Here is a 21360-nt window from a genome sequence, read left to right on the forward strand (position 1 = left end):
CGATTTTCAATACACGACTCAAAACCTTTGGGATAAATCAAAAAGAACAAAATACAAGAATATTGAGTTCAGAAAAGAAGAACAAAAAGTAAAAAAATCATGTTTTACAAAAGTCTCTGGGGATTCGAACCCGAGACCGACGGCATTGGAGGCAAACGTCTTACCACCCCACAAGAAGGCCGCTTACCCTAAAAGCATGAAAACTCAGACTTGAACTGGCAACATAACTGCCACGTACCCGGGTCAGTTTTTGAATCGAGCATTTGTTGACTCGTCGTTTTCCCCTTTTGTATTTGTATTTTGTACGTTTTCTTGATACCATCATTACATGTAGTCGCGGTGTTGATACCATCATTACATGTAGTCGCGGTGTTGATACCATCATTACATGTAGTCGCGGTGTTGATACCATCATTACATGTAGTCGCGGTGTTGATACCATCATTACATGTAGTCGCGGTGTTGATACCATCATTACATGTAGTCGCGGTGTTGATACCATCATTACATGTAGTCGCGGTGTTGATACCATCATTACATGTAGTCGCGGTGTTGATACCATCATTACAATCATGTAGTCGCGGTGTTGATACCATCATTACATGTAGTCGCGGTGTTGATACCATCATTACATGTAGTCGCGGTGTTGATACCATCATTACATGTAGTCGCGGTGTTGATACCATCATTACATGTAGTCGCGGTGTTGATACCATCATTACATGTAGTCGCGGTGTTGATACCATCATTACATGTAGTCGCGGTGTTGATACCATCATTACATGTAGTCGCGGTGTTGCCTATAGGTCAATTAAATGTCACCAAAGCCGATGTTACTAAAAAAACAAGTCGCGTAAGGCGAAAATACAATATTTAGTCAAGTAGCTATCGAACTCACAGAATGAAACTGAACGCAGCAAGACCGTATACTCGTAGCATCGTCACTCCACCGCCCGTGGCAAAGGCAGTGCCCGTGGAATTGACAAGAAGAGCGGGGTATTCGTTGCGCTAAGAAGGATAGCACGCTTTTCTGTACCTCTCTTCGTTTTAACTTTCTGAGCGTGTTTTTAATCCAAACATATCATATCTATATATTTTTGGAATCAGGAACCGACAAGGAATACGATGAAAGTGTTTTTAAATTGATTTCGAAAAATAAAATTTGATAATAATTTTTATATATTTAATTTTCAGAGCTTGTTTTTAATCCAAATATAACATATTGATATGTTTTTGGAATCAGCAAATGATGGAGAATAAGATAAACGTAAATTTGGATCGTTTTATAAATTTTTAATTTTTTTTACAATTTTCAGATTTTTAATGACCAAAGTCATTAATTAATTTTTAAGCCACCAAGCTGAAATGCAATACCGAACCCCGGGCTTCGTCGAAGAGTACTTGACCAAAATTTGAACCAATTTGGTTGAAAAATGAGGGCGTGACAGTGCCGCCTCAACTTTCACGAAAAGCCGGATATGACGTCATCAAAGACATTTATCAAAAAAATGAAAAAAACGTATGGGGATTTCATACCCAGGAACTCTCATGTAAAATTTCATAAAGATCGGTCCAGTAGTTTAGTCTGAATCGCTCTACACACACACACACACACACAGACACACACACACACGCACACACACGCACATACACCACGACCCTCGTTTCGATTCCCCCTCGATGTTAAAATATTTAGTCAAAACTTGACTAAATATAAAAAGATGAATGGGTAATTCTGCGGTTTTATTATTTCGATTCATTTCATAATCCAAAACGCTTTGAATGAAGCACATGAATAAAACACAAGAATTACGAGTTCAGAAAAAAATAAAAATAAAATTGCCGTCGAAGCGAATCGAACCTGGGACCACAAAAGTATAGAATAGCGCATGATCTAGTGTGTTACCAACTGAGCTATTCTGTCGCACTGTCGCCGAGGGAGATTTTACTTCAAATATTACACTTGAGTTCTCGAGCGTGGCGACGACTGACTCGAGTTTCCGAGTCTCTCCGTTCGTATTTGTGTACTGTTCTCCATGATTATCTCACTGTTCGGGGCTAATTCAGTTCATAACTGACCCTACGCTCCCGGTCACTTCGTATAAGTTTTGAAAGCAATATGAAGTAGCGATAATTTCAAGATTGACCGACATTATTGATACGAAATGCATGCATTGACCAATCGCCGAAAAGCCCTGACGTCATTGCATGAAAAATACGCAAAATCCTCTATTCTCGATGACATACTAAGGAGTTAGTTCGGGAGAACGACGATCTGTGGACGGTTTATCATATAAAGGGAAGCAAGCGGTTAAAAACGGGCGTCGATAGAGCCAATGAACAGGGATGAGAACTTTCATTCACTTGTGGTACAGTATATAGTAGCATGGGGCAAGCTCGATGGTAATCACTCCTTTTGCTAGCAAAACCATGTCAAAAATCCGGGATACATTTTTGGGGTGCGTATCGCTAGCGCTACGTGTCATTTGTGCTACGTGTCATTTGTGCTACGTGCCGCTATCGCTACGTTGATTAGTGCTACAAATAATTTGTCTATGTGTCGCTATCATTCGTTCTTTATCACTACGTGTCGACAGCACTACATCTTTTAGCGCTACGTGTCATTATCGCTACGTGTCCTCCTCCGAAAGCGGCGTATGGCTTCCTAAATGGCGGGGTAAAAACGGTCATACACGTAAAATTCCACTCGTGCAAAACACGAGTGTACGTGGGAGTTTCAGACCACGAACGCAGAAGAAGAAGAAGAAGAAGCTACGTGTCAATACCACTACTTACTGACGCCTTTCTCTTTCTCATTTTTTTTCTCTCTCTCACTCCTTCTGGTTTGTGTGTGTATATGTATGTCTGTGTATGTCAGTGTGTGCGTGTGTGTGTCTGTTTTAGTGTGTGTGTGTGTGTGTCTCTCTCTTGCTCACTCGCTCGCTCACTCACTCTGTCTCTCTCTCTGCCCCCCCCTCTCTCTCTCTCTCTCTCTCTCTCTCTCTCTCTCTCTCTCTCTCTCTCTCTCTCTCTCTCTCTCTCTCTTGCTCACTCGCTCGCTCACTCTCTCTCTCTCTTTCTCTCCATTACACACACACACACACATACACACACAGACTCACACACACACACACACACACACACACACACACACACACACACACACACACGCACACACACACGCACAAACGCATACGTACACACGGTATCGTACACACAAACTCACACACAGAAAAACAGAAAGGAGAGAGAGGGGGAGTGGATCGGGAGAGACAAGGAGAGAGCGATGTAAAAGAGGTACAGAGAAAGAGCGATTGCGAGGTGCAGAGAGAGAGAGAGAGAGAGAGAGAGAGAGAGAGAGAGAGAGAGAGAGAGAGAGAGAGAGAGAGAGAGAGAACTCAGAATGGTTTATTATACTGTACTAAGGCCACAGACTCATATACAAACCACGGGGGATGGGGGAAGAACAAAGAAAAAACAAAAAAACACAGTACACACCAACAACAACCAGGAAATAAATACGTGGTGAAAAAAGAGACAGAGAGAGACAGAAAGAGAGACAGAGACACAGAGAAGGAGACAGAGACAGACAGACATACAGATCCGCCAGACAGCCATGCAGACAATATATACACACTCACACGCACACACAAAGGGACGTGTCTGCCGTTTGAACATGTAGTATAGTGCTATCGACACGTAGCGTTATCGACACGTATAGCGCTACAGGACATTGGTTTTTCAAAAATAGTGATATCGACACGTGGTTCTATTGAGACGTAGTGATAATGGCATGTGTGAATTGCGGCAATAGCACTACGTGCCGATAGCACTACTGTTTTTGGCAATGTGTGTCGATAGCACTACAGAAAATAGCGCAAACGATACGTAGCACAAATGACACGTAGCGCTATCGGGACGCACCGCATTTTTGTCTGGTTACGGCAAATGTGACACTATGACTGCTAGACTGTACGTAATAACAATTAACATCAAAAGTCGAGATATAAAACCATTGGTGAACTGATAATTTGGTCGCCGACTGGTCAGAAATCCAAAACAGAAAATCATGTGAACTTTAGTCAAGAAAGAACCTTTTTGTTTAGAAAAAAACGCACCTGATATTTTTACATTTTCAAATTCACAGATGTTTCATCTCTTGAAGGAACATAAGAAAAAACATGTACATCTCTCCGTAAACTGCTCCGTTTGGGAGGAGAAAACGACATACCCTTCCAGTCAACGAATACACATGGAGAGCCACAAATGCTTACCGATAAAAGACTGTTTCAGATCACAGTTCGATTTGCTCTCCTTACTGATTCGTTCATTTTTTTTAGATTCTCTGTAAATTGGGGGACTTCAAGAACACGATCTTTCGTCGCTTTGTGCAAAAGAGAATTCTTATGAAGAAAAAGAGTGACAAATGCGTCATACTCGCTCTGTTGTCTGGCTTCCGGCCACAGGTACCTGGGATTAGGGGAGAGAAACGGGAGGAAGCATCTACATTTTGCTCCTATGTGTGACTTTTCAAGAAATCTATAACAAGAAACTGTTCACAAACATGGCTCTTTTGAAAAGAAAGCTCTTTCCAATAGTTTGCAACGGGAGTTTCCTTTAGTTTTCCACATGACATAATTATACTTATGGAGGCGACAACCAGATTTTGAAATTTCTTCCCAAATTTGCTCAAACTTTGTTTCCGAAAAAAAAGATACAAAATCACAGTTCCCTTCTAAAAATTATGCAAAATTGTTGGTGTTTATAATTGCACCATTTGAAATTACACTAGAATGTGAAAAGTTGGTTTAATGTTTGGTAAAAAAAAAAAAAAAGCTTGCCCGTAGGTTCGTTCTGCAATAAGAAATGTGACTGTCACTTATTATGTGTCCCGAGAAAATGACTACGCATGTCGAGAGTAAAGTATATGTCTGTATATGGATGCCCGATAGTTGGTGGTCGTGGGATTTATATCACAGCAACCAATTTTGGTTAAGCGTGAAGGGTCGTGTGTGCATCGCCATTTAAAAAGACCTCATTATACATGGTCGTAATGTTTTTAAGGCCCATAAAATAAATAGATATAAATTATAGATGAAGACTGTCTCTGTGACTTAGTCATTGTAACAACTTAGATAAACTACTCGTAAGGTCACCGCCATGCTGTGCATGTATCAGTGTCGTATGTCATTAAGACGTGGTGTGTTGTTTCAGTGTCGTATGTCATTAAGACGTGGTGTGTTGTTTCAGAACTGCCCCGAGGGTCGAACTGTGGCGATACCAGTGTGTGTGTGGGCGGAGCCAATTGTGAGGACAACAAGTGTATCTGTATTGACGGTATCTCACTGGCCAACGGTCTCGTTTGCGGTAAGTTTATGCCAGTGGTGATACGCAAATAAAACTTCGGCAGTAGCTGTATCAATAATCTGTCTGAAGTCATGATTGGTTTTGACATGAGTGAACAATCCCATTACGGGTTTAAAATCTATTTTTCCGGATCATTGTACACAACTCGTCATAAAAAAACTTTACAGATGCGTTTGAGGGCATATCTTTCTGATCAGGCCGTTTGTGGTAAAACCAATTATATGACTGGATAGGCCGTTTATTCCCCTAACTTATTCAGAGAACAGATTGAGTTTACATGACGTAGTGTCGATACAGTGGAACCTACAACACAGACACCCCCCAAAATCAAATTCGCAAAATCAAGGTTCCCGCGATAAAATCGACAACAAATCAGAACAACTAAAACAAAACATGTTTAGCATGTCATTAAGGGGAGACACCACAGTAAAAAAAAAAGGGTTTTTTGTTCCCTGGTCATTTCCGTTTTCTTTCTGATTCTGGATTTTGAACCTCTTCTGGTTACACTGATGTACTGATTTTAGATCAGAATTAATCATAAACGGTCAAAACGGCGAAATGAACAATGTATGTGTATGCAACAAACACAAAACAGCAAAAAAATGCGTATGTTTGAGAGGTGACTGTGAGTCAAACACATCGTCAACGGTGGTCACGTGAGCATGACTGGAATGAGTTGTCTTTTCTTTGCTAAGATCAGTTCATGCCGCAGACAACGGGAATTTCCGTTTACGGATTTCGCGCCGTTAGTAACAGCTACTGGAAGACATTCTAATGAGCCGAAGAGAACCGATGAAGATTCCGGGAGATTCCGTATGAACAATTTTCGCTACTGATCAATCGAATCGCGGATATTAAACTTCGTTTATGCTCGGTCTTGTTCGGTTCAATTCGGCCTTCCCAGAATGCAATATTCTTAAGCCAGATCTTGCCAAAGGCGATGTGAAATATCTACAGCTGCGATTTTCCTTGGATATAAACTCGGAGGCAAAAGAAACGCAAATAAAGGATGCGTTAATTAAACCTTTATGGACTTGAAATTAAAAATAATTCATGATACTAGCATGTTCTGCACGTGTTGTTTTAGCAGTCTTATCTTGTCAGAACCGTGTTTGCCGTTATCTGGGTCACACGCGAGGTCTTGTTGACAGGGATCCCAAACAGTCATGGGGACAACTTTCAGCACGTGCAAAATGTGGAAAAGCAGCTTTTCGTGTTCAGAGTATTCAGGCAAGCTGTACCGTACTCACAAAACTGTTACAACATTCATTTCTGCGACACAGGCGAGATGCCGAGACTATCACCAGATCAGCGCCAACAGGCGATCGAGAGACTTGATGCCGGACAATCAGTTCAGCAAGTTGCTAGGGCATTTGGAGTAAATGTCACCACGGTTTATCGCCTGCAGCAACGTTTTCATGCCACTAACAGTACCTGCGACTTACCAGGACGTAGCAGACCCCGGGTAACAACAGCCCGACAAGATCGCCATCTTGTCCATCAAAACCAGCGAGATGCATTCGAAACTACCACCAACACAGCCCGTGACACATTCGGGGTGCATGGGAAACCCGTCAGTGCCAGAACTGTACGCCGACGCCTTGGTGGGCAGAACCTGGTAAATCGGCGTCCTGCTCGACGTCCTGTCTTTACAGCTCAGCATCGCCTGGATCGTCTCACCTGGGCCCAGCAGCATGCCCACTGGCGCCATCGGGACTGGCGGAGGGTTCTTTTTTCGGACAAGAAGCGCTTTTGCCTGGAACCTGGCGATGGGCGTGTCCGGATCTGGCGAAGACCTGGACAGCGGTTTGCTAACATTAACATCTTGCAGCATGATCTATGGGGAGGTGCCAGCGTCATGATATGGGGCGCCATTGGTGTCAATCAGCGAGTGGGGCCTGTCGTCTTTCAGAACGTCGGCCAATGTCGTGGGAATGGTGTCAATGCAGACCGCTACATCAATCAAGTCTTGCGTCCCTATGTGGTTCCATTTGTCCAGAGGCACCGGAATTGCCTGTTCCAGCAAGACAATGCCCGTCACCATACTGCACGTGCTACCCAGAACTTCCTGCGTCACAACTGCGTGAACCTTCTGCCTCATCCTGCTCGATTCCGGATCTCAACCCAATCGAACACTTTGGGGACATCATGCAAAGAAGGATTAATGCCCTTGCCCGGAGACCGCGCACAGCAGCAGAACTGCGTGCTGGCGGGACCCAGGTGTGGGCTCAGGTCCCTCAGCAGAAAAGTAATCACCTCGTCCTCTCCATGTACCGGAGGTGCGCCACAGTCATTCACACCCAGGGAGGAGCAACACGCTATTGACTTTCAACAGTCTTCAAACAGTGTTCAGTGGAACATGGCACGTCATGCTCTCATCCCAATACACTTTTCCGTATGGTTTTTGTATCGGTCAATTCGTTTCCTTGTTATTGTTAATCCGAAATAATTAATTCGACATTAGAATTCATGTGTAACCCATCTTCACTGCAGCATTTGCGTTTCTTTTGCCTCTGAGTTTATTTGTGGAAACTTCAGTTTATCACACGTTTTGCCCCGATGCCAGTGCTAGACAAGCACAGGAGATGATTATCGGGTAAAATCAGATCAGTTGCAGAGGCTGGTGTGACAGAAGTTTAACAAGAAAGTGCGAGTCGATAGTGCCGTCTGCTATTGCTGCGAACGAATCGGAAGATCAAGTCTGTGCATTCTTCTTCGTCCAGAATGAAAATTGGCTGGAAACTATGCTGCTGCCCTTGCAACAGCTGGGATGGAGCAAGAAATCACCAATAGTGGTGTACGTTTGAAGCACGTTGCCATGAGTGTTTTGTTGGTAAACATCGGAACTTCCGATTACGTTCGTAGTTACTCGGAACCAGCCTTCGGGATTGAAAGCCCGCAACTGAAGGCTGGTTCCGAGTAACTACGAACAGAGAAATCCGTGTCATTAGAGGCAGAAGTGGTTGTGGGGGAAGCAGTGGAGTTGACAGGACCAGTAACTACGGACAAGGAAAAGGAAGCCGTAGCGAGGGTCAAGATCCAGGAGAAGGATTGTCAACAGAGGAGCAACAGGAAGTGAAACACCTTTTAATCGACTATGCAGATGTTTTCGCCGCAAATGATCCAGTCCCGGGGGAAGAAGGGGAAGGAGACCCTCCCAGAGCACCTCGAGGATCTTTGCATGATTTTCATATTTTTAACTGTTCCTAAAGAGTTTGTTATGCTCTATCCAGTGGTGAAACCCGTTTTAGAAAAGAGCAAAAACTGTTTGAGTTATAAGCCTGTGACTAAGGTGACCCTCACACCAGACACTCCCCGGACTTATATTAAGCCTAGCGCAGAACCGCGCGACTGAGGTGACATGCGACTCATTTCGTGGTGGAGGGTCACATTTCACATTGTGGCGCCGAAATCTCGGAACGCGCGCATCTAAGAACTAAATATTAAGGACGGCACTTGCAAAGAGTTGCAATCGAGACCAAAAAAAAAGGTTAGAATCAGAGAGAGAGAGAGAGAGAGAGAGAGAGAGAGAGAGAGAGAGAGTTTGGTCTGTGTTCAGTCAGTCAAAACCCTTTATTTGAATCAAGGGAAACAACTTGAGCACTTTTCCGAAGTGTGTACTGTTCGCAAGAATGGTATACAGGTATAGAATGTACAAGAATGCCTTCCCCTTTGAATGGTATACAAGAACCGCTTCCACAAAATAGCTGTGTTCACACTCACACACGCGCGCGAGCGATTAATGTTGGTTCTTTGATCCGACTCTCTTCCAATCCCACTGTTTTGATGTCGCTCTCTAAAATTCCGTGCAAAACGAGTGCCGAACGTTTGCGATAAAAGTCCGGGCGGAATTGCGCGATTACATTTTAACCAATCTATGTTTCTTCGATCCAATTCTCTTCCGTTCCAACTTTTTTTTAAATTTCTCGATCTAAAAGTCCGGGCAGAAAGTGCCGAACCCATTCGAACGTTCCCGAGAAAATTCCGGGCGGAATTGCGCGCGGACATTTTAACCAATCAAACACGAGTATAGCTCGAATGTCCGGGCGGAATTCCGTGCAGAATTCCGGCCGGAATTGCGCGAGGACAATAAAAGTTCGGGCGCAATTTCTGACCAATCAACGACAAGAATAGCTGGAAAGTCCGCGCGGAATTCCGGCCACATGGCGTATCTGGCGTTCCATAGAACTAAGCAAGACTTGTTGTTTTGTCAGTGTTGTTTTGTTACATGTTTCGTAAACGTTTGTGTAAAAAAAATACATTTTCTTCACGTTTTGTGCATTTTCTCAAAACTTTTTTGTCACTTTTTGACTCACATGCGAAGCAAAAGTGAGTCTATGTACTCACCCGAGTCGTCCGTCCGGACGTCCGGAAAACTTTAACGTTGGATATTTCTTGGACACTATTCAGTTTATCAGTACCAAATTTGGCAAGATGGTGTATGATGACAAGGCCCCAAAAAACATACATAGCATCTTGACCTTGCTTCAAAGTCAAGGTCGCAGGGGCCATAAATGTTGCCTAAAAAACAGCTATTTTTCACATTTTTCCCATTTTCTCTGAAGTTTTTGAGATTGAATACCTCACCTATATATGTTATATAGGGCAAAGTAAGCCCCATCTTTTGATACCAGTTTGGTTTACCTTGCTTCAAGGTCAAGGTCACAGGAGCTCTTCAAAGTTGGATTGTATACATATTTTGAAGTGACCTTGACCCTGAACTATGGAAGATAACTGTTTCAAACTTAAAAATTATGTGGGGCACATGTTATGCTTCCATCATGAGACACATTTGGTCACATATGATCAAGGTCAAGGTCACTTTGACCCTTATGAAATGTGACCAAAATAAGGTAGTGAACCACTAAAAGTGACCATATCTCATGGTAGAAAGAGCCAATAAGCACCATTGTACTTCCTATGTCTTGAATTAACAGCTTTATGTTGCAAGACCTTGGATGACCTTGACCTTGGGTCAAGGTCACATGTATTTTGGTAGGAAAAATGTGTAAAGCATGTGAGTCGTATGGGCTTTGCCCTTCTTGTTTTCCAATAAAGTTGCGTTGTTGAAACTGTGTATACATCTTGAGTGTGTTATTTTGCAGAAACTGATAGAGTGATTTGTTGAAGAAAAAATTCTTCAGAAGTTATACCATTTTTGGGGTAATTTTTTCATGAAATTCAACATCACTCACTTTCATCACTGATATTTTTTTTTTACTTGAGATATCAAAAAAAGCCTCTATCAGTTTCTCGGCATTGTGCTAAATCATAAACAACAAGCATCAAAACAACATTTCATGCAGTTTTAAAAAAGCCTTAGGGTTTTAAAAGGGGGCAGTTTGGCTGCCAGATTGGATTGCTACTGTAAAGCCGAGCGGTCTTAGCTTCGCATTAACTCTAACTGTCTGTGTCTCTGTCTTAGATGTTATACGTGTTTGAAGGTCATTTGTCAGGATGGCAATCACACGACAGGACAAACAGACACACAGAATATAAACTCAAGAAGAGGCGGGTGAAGTTCAAAATTGTATTGAATCAAAACAAATCATGAAAACAACTCAATACAAGGCGTAGGTTTTTTTCAGAAAGTATATCTGTACATTGGTTCACTCTATTCCTGTAATTTTCCTACTACTTAAAAAATATATTCTAAGTCCTAAAATGGCTGAAAATTAGGGCATGACCTGTAGGTACCCTTAGCAAAAATACGCTACTGAAAAAAATATCCTATGTCCTAAAATGGCTGAAAATTTGGGCAGGGGTTCGGGGCCTGAGTAAAAATAAAGTAAAAGAGTAAAGCGACGCCACTTTACTCGCCGTGTGGTAACCTGGGACTGCGGAACGTTTTTTGTTAACCCTGTTAGTTCAGTCCACAGGGCGGAGTCCGGTATACAATTTAGACACTTAAGCCAGGTTGGTTGCCAAGACTCCGGAGGACAATTTAGAGATGACAACAAATACTTCTCAGTACTCAGGTTGGGATCCTCCCACAACCATTCCCAAAGAAGCAATGCTGTAACTCTAAGTGGGAAGTCCGGTATATCAATTTAGACACTTAAGCTAGGTTGGTTGCCAAGATTCCCCCCGAACCTCAAAAGTAACAGCTTATATATGTTCTGCGCGAACTTAGAATCCGGTTTCATTCTAGAATGGACCGGGTCCAGGTTGGAATTCTGACCCTGCGCAAGTACAGGGGTGCCATTCTAGAATGAAACCCTTGAATAAAGGGGGCCGTAATGTTTGTAGGTAAGACAGAGTTGTCTTCCCTTGAATTATCTCCACCTGCACCTTCCCTTTGATAAAATGGGGCTAATTTGTCTACCCCTGAAAAAAATCCTTTGGCGATCTTGCGATGTCATGTCATGTCAAGAAAGTTGACACTCCTGAGTACGCAATAAACAAAGGCAGACCATAGCAAGGGGGACTACCAGGGCGGTAATGTTTGCAGGGCAGTTGTTTTTGTGATGAGAGCCGGTTGCGGCCGCTTGCAATGTCAGCGCTGTCTCCCTCTCGAAAATGTCCGGTTTTTTGACAATTTTTTTGACAGACAGACAGACAGACGGTCAGACCGACTAACCGACAGACAGACCAACAGAAGGACAGAGTGAGTTATAGAGCTGTTGTCACAGGTTTAAAAATAAGTTGACATTATATCTTCACAATTCAGAAGACCAACTTCATGTATATGAATAAGATTAAAAGTTACAAGCGAGATCGGCAAAACACTGTCAGTCCGGAAATTTCCGTTCGTAGCGATCAGTGCTGAGTGTCTCTCAAAATCGTAATCACTTTCAGAACATCACAATCCCAATTCACGATGTCTTTGAGTAAAGTGTAAAAAACCCGAGAAAAAAAACCCAACCAAACACACAAAAAACAAAAACAAACAGAAAATCCACATTTGTGGCTTTGGCTGTGTGATACTGATAGTCTAACTGAAATGACTATTCCAACTTGGACCCAAATTCCAACCTTGCGCACGGCCGATTCTAGAATGGACCAGCAACAAGGGTTTCATTCTAGAATGGCACCCCTGTACTTGCGCAGGGTTAGAATTCCAACCTGGACCCGGTCCATTCTAGAATGAAACCGGATTCTAAGTTCGCGCAGAACATATATATACCTTTCGTGACTGTCCCTGACGTCACCGCCAAAGAACCAATGAAAACGTCGCTCTGGGACCACAGAACAAAATGGGGAGGGAGGGGGGAGAGTTTCGAGGCTGCTGTCAGCCTCCATAGAAGCTACAGTTAAAATCCCTCAAAAATACACAAAAAATCCTGTACGAAGAAAACTACATCAAAATCTCTAAAAAGAAATACATCAATAAAATGGAAATTCTTCGACGCATCATTTGATACCAAACACTCATTGGTTATCAACACTGCGAACAAAATGCAAAACCTCTGACTATTACCTCACAAAATAGTCATGTCATACCAAAAAACGTATGCAGTTACAAGTTAACCACACTCAAACACAGTGTATATTCAACAGGTTTCTCGTATGTAGATGATAAACATAAAATCTACATTCTACTAAACAAATTAATACAGATTACATATTTATATCGAATACATGGGTAAAATAAAGAATGATATTTGTTATTTTGTTATATGAAGTCTTATATCGCGCACGTATCTCCAGACTCGGACTCAAGGCGCAGGGATCTATTTATGCCGTGTGAGATGGAATGTTTTACACAATACATCACGCATTCACATCGACCAGCAGATCAAAGTTACAAAAAGATATAAAAGTTACAGAAAAGAAAAGAGAGAGAGAGAGAGAGAGAGAGTGTGTGTATGTGTGTGTGTGTGTGTGTGTGTGTGTCTATGTATGTTTGTTCGTCTGTGTGTAACAAGTATTATTAACAAAAGCACAGCAATCATAGAAGTAAAGAATCAGGTCAGACAGGAAAAGGGGGTTGGGAAGGGGGGAGGTGAGAGTTGGATGTAGAAAAGACAATGCCCTCGCTGACGGCCCACGTGCAAAAACAAAGCCTTAGAGGGTGAGTGACGGGAGAAGTGACCTAGGGTTCACATCCAGTCAGTTCAGTCGGCGCCATCGTGTCAAAGCCAATCAATTTCTACCGCATGAGAACAATGGAAAAGGACTGTATCATACCTATTTCCAAACCATTTACTAAGCGAAAGAACAAATATGATTTTAGAGTGTGAATCTTAATTCCACACCGTTTCAATACTAACTCAGATAATATATTCTGCTCTCTACGCCTCCTCTTCTTCTTCACTCTATAAACTTTAAGAAGAAAATTGCATATGGAGAAAAGACAAAAAATATTCCTGTAGTCGCTTTTCTCCACACTACCATGGCAACCGATGGTCAACAACAAAATGTTTTTTTTAATTTTCTCAGGAGATGGACTGAGTACTTAAATTCTAAAACAATTGTTGACACAAAAGTTGTGAGAAAAAAAATACTTTTAACACCAGTGTCTGCCCTTAGATAGAACAATCACATCTGCATCCAAAACAGTCAGGTTTGTTCATAATATTATATCTTGTCTACCATGTACGCTAAGGCATGCTGAGCGGTGTAGGTGTCAATCCTCTCAGAAGGCATACAAGGCAGTTTTTGAAGCCGTTTTGGCGGGTAATGAGACAAACGATGGTACATTTAAGTAACTCGCCAACGCATTGCCTTCACACTTTCGGAGATGTATGTCAACACATGTCGTAAACTACACACAAAATCGGAAGTCATTTGAGATATTAGTTCTGCTGTTATGCGACATACCAGAAAGAGTTTAAAAAAAAAGGATGTACCCTGTCCGATTGAACAGAAACAAAAAAAAATTAGCATGCATTTATAAAAAAAATGAAAGCTTCAATTTACCCTTAAATCTAATAAAGTTTCAACAATGGGTGTTAACAGCGCACGCAAGGTCGTGGTTCTCGTAGCAGACGACGGTTTATACATATCGCCAGTTCCTCTGAACAGTCAAAAGCCATCGATAGAGTTCTTGTAAACCACAGCCGTTTGTTTTGTGCATAGTCAGAGGTACTTAATAACTTGCTATTGCAGATAAGCTCACAGCGAGTCGCATTCAAATTACTGACTGACGACTACATTGTGAAAAAGGAAAACTTGATCACACGGGTTCACGACGGCTCAGGGGTAAGATAAACTACGCAAAAATAAATTCTTTGAAAATTGCTCGCTCTTTACGGAGGGCACCTACGATGTTTCCGTTTGGTGAGCGTTCAAATGGAAGGGTGTTTGTACTGTGCGTAAAAGCCTGACAGTATCTGTGGTGGTTTACGGGAGGCTTACTGTGCCTTTAAACGCACACAAACATTCTTGAAAACTGCTTTTTCAAGAGCCATTGATGAGATACGCGTGTAGGCAGTGAGCTTTGCGAGGCCTAGGCCTACATTTGCGCTCAGTGCTCTGAATAAGTCAACTTCTTAAAAACTGCTTTCGCGTTGAAATCCTCATACCACCCATGACTGATAAGATATGTACGTGAAATGTGAGAATGTGGCGCATCTGTCATTGTTCTTGAAGATTTCAACAAATTAAATTTGTTCGATAAGTCAGCAAAAACCTACCGTCAATTTAAGAACTTTTTCTGACATGACAAATAACAGCAGACCTAATGTCTCAAATGACTTGAAATTCCGTATTTAATAATAATAATAATAATAATAAAAATAATAATAATAATAATAATAATAATAATAATTGTCAGTAAGTACTGTTGTCACATGACTGATATGAACCAGTTGATTGGCTAATGGCGATGCGCTAAAACTGTTGGAGTGCGCTAACTTTTCCACATAGCGTATTCTTCCGCCCTTTGCCTAAGCGAGACTGTGCTCTTATCCTCAGAATTAATTAATGACATGTAGCTTATATTCTCCACAATACCAAATGACCATAAATTCCCTGCTTCTCAATTAAAGCAGAAGTGTTTTGTTTTTTTCTGACAGATTGCATGTGCCTGTGCCACAGTGCTACTGATCTAAAATAGAAGCCGCTGTGTTTCATCTCATTTTCGCCGACTTGCATAGATTCTTCTCATATGCCGTGTTAGTGGCATGTAGCTTATCATCCACATTACCAAATGATGAGTTAGTATACAATTCCCAGCGGCTAACAGAAAACACACGTGTTATTCCGATAACGTACCAGCCAGACCAGTTTGTAAGACTGACTCGATCGACTCTGTCATACGTAGCAGACTATGTACACTGAAATACGACTGCATCAGTTCAGTAAATGAATGGTTTCCGAATTATTATTTCAAGGCAAGAACAATCGTAATCGAAAACGTGTAGGGTTCAGAACGTTCTTACCATATATATATAAGACTTATTACCTCATGCCTGCAGACTCAGTGCAGACTGCAGTGCCAGTGGTTCGATTGCTCTTGCCTAGCACAGTAGCAGACGACATAAACCCCGCTCAGCAAATTAACATGTTGGGCAAAATAATGTGAACTAAAAAACGATGGGGATATAAAACATGTAGGGTTCAGAGCATTCTTACCGTTCATATTTAGTATCAGACTCCCCGATGAGTGAAGATACAACACGAGAAATATGCCACATTTATTTTGAAAATGTGCAACCGTCGAGTCCTTCGACTTCGAGTCAATTCAAGGGGAGTCACTCCGCACAGTCAATCCGTCGAACCTTGACTGGAGGTTTGGAATCGCAAATAACGAAGAGTACAGTCCTTTCTCCGAGTTCAAATGAGGTCTCTCTGAAAGATCATCACTATTCAGCTTAACGCTACACTGGAATTTACCAACAGAAATTAAAATGCGTGTGACGAAAGCACGACACACTTGAGACACCCCACACAAAAGTAGATCTTACTGTACACTGACGACCTAACCACACAGTTATAATGCCTATTCAAATGCGCGTAGCAAAATGTGCGTTTGGAATCTTCTTTTTTCTATGGCGGTACTGACAATATCGTTATTGAAACAATCCCAGTGCACTAAGGGATTTATAGAGCAAATCTCGAAAATAATTATTGAACTCAGCTCTATGCGCTTCGTTCAATAATGAATTTTCTCGATTTGCTCTATAAATCCCTTAGTGCACTGGGATGTCTCAATAACTTAAATAATAATAATTGTCAGTAAGTACTGGTGTCACATTACTAATGTGAACCAGTTGATTGGCTAATGGCGATGCGCTAAAACTGTTAGCGCACTCCACTTTTCCACAGAGCGTATTCTTCCGCCCTTTGCCTAAGCGAGACTGTGCTCTCATCCTCAGAATTAATTACTGACATGTAGCTTATAATTATTCTCCACAATACCAAATGACCATAAATTCCCTGCTTCTCAATTAAAGCAGAAGTGGGGTTTTTTCTGACAGATTGCATGTGCCTGCGCCCAGTGTCACTGATCTAAAAATAGAACTTAGAAGCCGCTGTCTTTCATCTCAATTTCGCCGACTTGCATAGATTCTTCTCATATGCCGTGTTCGTGGCATGTAGCTTATCATCCACATTACCAAATGATGAGTTAGTATACAATTCCCAGCGGCTAACAGAAAACACAAGTGTTACTGATTCCGATGACGTACAAGCTAGACCAGTGAAGACTGATTCGATCGACTCTGTCATACGTAGCAGACTACACTGGAATACGACTGCATCAGTTCAGTAAATGAGTGGTTTCCGAATTATTATTTCAAGGCAAGAACAATCGTAATCGAAAACGTGTAGGGTTCAGAACGTTCTTACCATACATTAGACTTATTACCAGCCTGCCTCGTGCCTGCAGACTCAGTGCAGACTGCAGTGGTTCGATTGCCCTAGGCGTAGCCTAGCAGACGACATAAACCCCGCTCAGCAAATTAACATGTTGGGCAAATGTGAACGAAAACACGATAGGGATATAATACGTGTAGGGTTCAGAGCATTCTTACCGTTCATATTTAGTATCAGACTCCCCGATGAGTGAAGATACAACACGAGAAATATGCCACATTTATTTTGAAAATGTGCTAACCGTCGAGTCCTTCCGGGGGGTAGTCAATTCAAGGGGAGTCACTCCGCACAGTCAATCCGTCGAAGCTCGACTGGAGGTTTCGAATCGCAAATAACGTAGAGCACAGTCTTTTCTCCGAGTTCAAATGAGGTCTCTCTGAAAGATCATCACTGTTCAGCTTAACGCTATACTGGAATTTACCAACAGAAATTAAAATGCTGTGACGAAAGCACGACACACTTTTGAGACACCCCACACAAAAGTAGATCTTACTGTACACGACCTGACCACACAGTTATGTCTATTCAAATGCGCGTAGCAAAATGTGCGTTTGGAATCTTCTTTTTTCTATGGCGGTACTGACAATATCGTTATTGAAACAATCCCAGTGCACTGAGGGATTTATAGAGCAAATCTCGAATATAATTATTCATTCAATAATGAATTTTCTCGATTTGCTCTATAAATCCCTTAGTGCATTGGGATGTCTCAATAACTTAAATAATAATACGAATATTTGTAACGCGCACATATCTCACCAACAGGCGACTCAAGGCGCACATACACTCATTCACACACACGGAGACTTAAAGTCACTAACACACACACCATCAACCATTAAATATGTATAGTTATTCAGGGTGGGATGGGTGTTTGTTTGTTTGTTTGTTTAACGCCCAGCCGACCACGAAGGGCCATATCAGGGCGGTGCTACTTTGACATATAACGTGCGCCACACACAAGACAGAAGTCGCAGCACAGGCTTCATGGCTCACCCAGTCACATTATTCTGACACCGGACCAACCAGTCCTAGCACTAACCCCATAATGCCAGACGCCAGGCGGAGCAGACACTAGATTGCCAATTTTAAAGTCTTAAGTATGACCCGGCCGGGGTTCGAACCCACGACCTCCCGATCACGGGGCGGACGCCTTACCACTAGGCCACCGTGTTGCGGTTGGGATGGGGGTGGGCAGTGTAGAATGCATAGATTATTTGGGAAAAAAAGGACTGTCTTGAGTGCAGATTTGAATGATTTGAGGGACTGACGGAGGGGGAGAGGTAGTGTGTTCCATTGGGTAGGTGCTTGGAAAGAAAATGAGCGTTGACCTGCTGTTTTGAGTTTGGTGTGGGGGATGTTGAGCTTGAGGGAGTCGGCAGATGATCTGAGTGCTCGTGAAGGGACATAGAGAGGGAGAGAGTCAGAGAGATAGGCAGGGGCGAGACCATGGAGGCATTTGTAGGTGAGAGTGTTGATTTTGTATGTGATACGGGCAGGAACGGGCAACCAGTGGAGCTGATTTAGGAGGGGGGTGATATGGTCTCTCTTTTTCTGTACGACATGTGTTTGCATAAATCTCGAAAAGTGTGAAGGCAATGCGTTGGCGAGTTACTCAAATGTAACATTTTTTGTCTCATTACCAGCCAAAAACGGCTTCAAAAACTGCCTTTTATGCCTTCTGAGAGGATTGACACCTACACCGCTCAGCATGCCTTAGCGCATCCTGAACTCAGGTCAAAATGAGTTCGGCTCATTCTCTCCCTGACAGGATGCCTTGCGTTTCCTTGTCTGGCAAGGAAACCGATTTTTGTTTACATATTTAGAGCTTTTTGTAATGTATTATTGATATAAGCAGATTCGCGATCGTCAATAATGATTTTTCATGGTGTTTTGTAATTTTTAAACTACAAAAGAATTGATATGTAAGACAGTTTCAAGCGAGCTATTTTTCGCGGCTGTATTTACTGTGCAAACAACTCTAAAATATGGCAAAAGTGTCACGTGATAATCAACCGTTTGGTTTCCGCGCTCACTGAAGCAGACGATTTTTTCTGTAACCAGTTGACAGTGATGAAACCATATATTACGGTCTCCTTCCGGCAGCAGTCCCAACATGTTGACTTGTTTTGACCTTAGAACGATGTCTTTATCATAACTGTGAAGAACAGAACGGAGATCACTGTCGAAGTCGGCCAATCTGCAATCATTTTCGTCTCGCGAACACTGATCTCAAATTTAGATCAGTGCTTGCGAAAACCATATGGGAGATAACTGTATTTTTGTTTTGATAGATTCGCGTAGGACTGTTGCGTCCGGTCAGGGAGAGAATGAGCCGAACTCATTTTGACCTCAGTTGAGGATGGCCTTAGCGTCCATGGTGGACGAGATATATGAACATAACTGACTGATTTGGATGCAGATTTTGTACTGTCTAAGGACATGCTAAACATGTTTCGTTTTAGCTGTTCGGATTTTTTGTCAATTTTAACGCGGGAACCTTGATTTTGCGAATTTGATTTTGGGGGGTGTCTGTGTTGTAGGTTTCACTGTATCGACACTGCGTCATGTAAACTCAATCTGTTTTCTGAATAAGTTAGGGGAATAAACGGCCTTTCCAGTCAAATAATTGATTTTACGACAAACGGCCTCATCATAAAGATCTGCCCTCAAACGCATCGGTAAAGTTTGTTATGACGAGTAGTGTATAACGTCTAAAGAAATACCTGCACCAATCCAAAATTGTACTCGAAGCATGTCTAGTATGTTTGCAAAACATTCTGAAAGTTTCTAAGCAATATTCCAAGACATTGCACAATCACGGCACTTTTTGTCACAATACCCCTCAAAATGTACGCAAAACCTCCCGTTTTTGACCGCTTATGTGATCGACCCCGACATCAGTAGGAATAGCTTAGCACACAAAATATGCAAGCTTTAACAAAATTGATTGGACTTTTATGTCGTATGTAAAAGTAGCACAATTTTGTCTGTTGTGATTTTTCGTCAAATGTTAATTGGTCCCTTCTGTTTTTGTCCGGTCGATTTGAGGGTACGCTTATTCGAGCGGCGGTCACGTGATCAATGTAAAATAAATCTTTAATCCGAAATGTGATCCAGAAAGTCAATTGAACGTACCTAACTGGCATCGATTGTTAGAATGAAATGACACGAGAATTAATGCATTAATTTTGGTGCACAATTTGTCGCAATAACATTCTGGCCAAGTCTTCTTGAAAAACCAATAGTTCGTTGTGAGATATAGAGAAATGCAAAGAAAATGTTGATCAAACTGAAGTGGTTTCCCGCTAACCACTTTCTGGCACAGCATCATGTACAATATTGTCAGTCGTGTAAGGACCATTTTGGTTACTTTTGCGGGTAAAGTTAGCCACAACATTGTTCCGATAGATTGACACACCACAGTACTAAATCTAAAGTACTGGAGCAATATTCCAAACCACCGGTGAAAAAAACGTTGGTTTATGTTTGTGTATTACTTCTTTGGAATTTCTATTCTGATTCAGAGGGTTGGGTTCAGAGAACCTGAACCGCTTGATATACCTGTATACCATTCAAAGGGGAAGGCATTCTTGTACATTTGTGTGCCTCTGAAGAAGACGTCAAATTGTTCCTGTACTTGTAGTTGTGACGTATTTCAGTGCCTTTTACAAATCGAAAGCAAATGATGGTTTACAGTGTAGAACATTGGAACAATTTCAAGAAATACAAATGTAACTTTAACATTTAAAAAGGGTAAGTATACGTAACGCAGGTTTCAGTGCATCATAATATCATTTGCAGGTTATATAACCTTTTGGGTTCGAGTCTGACTGAACTGGCACGTCACTCACAGCGATAATAAGCGTGCCAGTTCAGTCTGCTGCGCTGGACTGGGTTTTGATGTTGGAAGACCTGTTTTTCGTAATTGTTCTTTTGCGTTCACATTTTCATACCACCCAAGCGCGTTGTTGCTTTTGTACCAAAATTGATCCCCAATTGTTATATTAATTGTGTTGAAGTTTGCAAAATGCTGAATTTGTGCAACTATACTAAAAAGAGTTCTTACAGTTTAATCAAACTTTTTCTGAAAAGTTCCAGTACGTCCATGAAACACATCAAAACGCCGTGATATTTTACACACTCTTTTGCAATTGCATTAACAATATCCCTGTCACATTTAAAAGCAATACAACAAGCCATTACAAAACTACGGTTTTTTTACCCACATAG

At 41.9% G+C, this 21360-nt stretch overlaps 1 protein-coding gene across 2 annotated transcripts in view; it reads left to right on the forward strand.

The window, feature by feature from the left end:
• The window catches only part of LOC138949514 (uncharacterized), a 725664-nt gene that overhangs the window by 598014 nt on the left and 106290 nt on the right, over positions 1 to 21360 (forward strand). For both annotated transcript variants that reach the window (XM_070321340.1, XM_070321341.1), the window contains exon 28: positions 5251 to 5367. In XM_070321340.1, coding sequence (XP_070177441.1) covers positions 5251 to 5367 — 117 coding nt within the window. The remainder of the gene's footprint in view (positions 1 to 5250; positions 5368 to 21360) is intronic.

This window comes from Littorina saxatilis, linkage group LG15 (genome assembly GCF_037325665.1).
Source record: "Littorina saxatilis isolate snail1 linkage group LG15, US_GU_Lsax_2.0, whole genome shotgun sequence".
In the NCBI taxonomy this organism is placed as follows: domain Eukaryota; kingdom Metazoa; phylum Mollusca; class Gastropoda; order Littorinimorpha; family Littorinidae; genus Littorina; species Littorina saxatilis.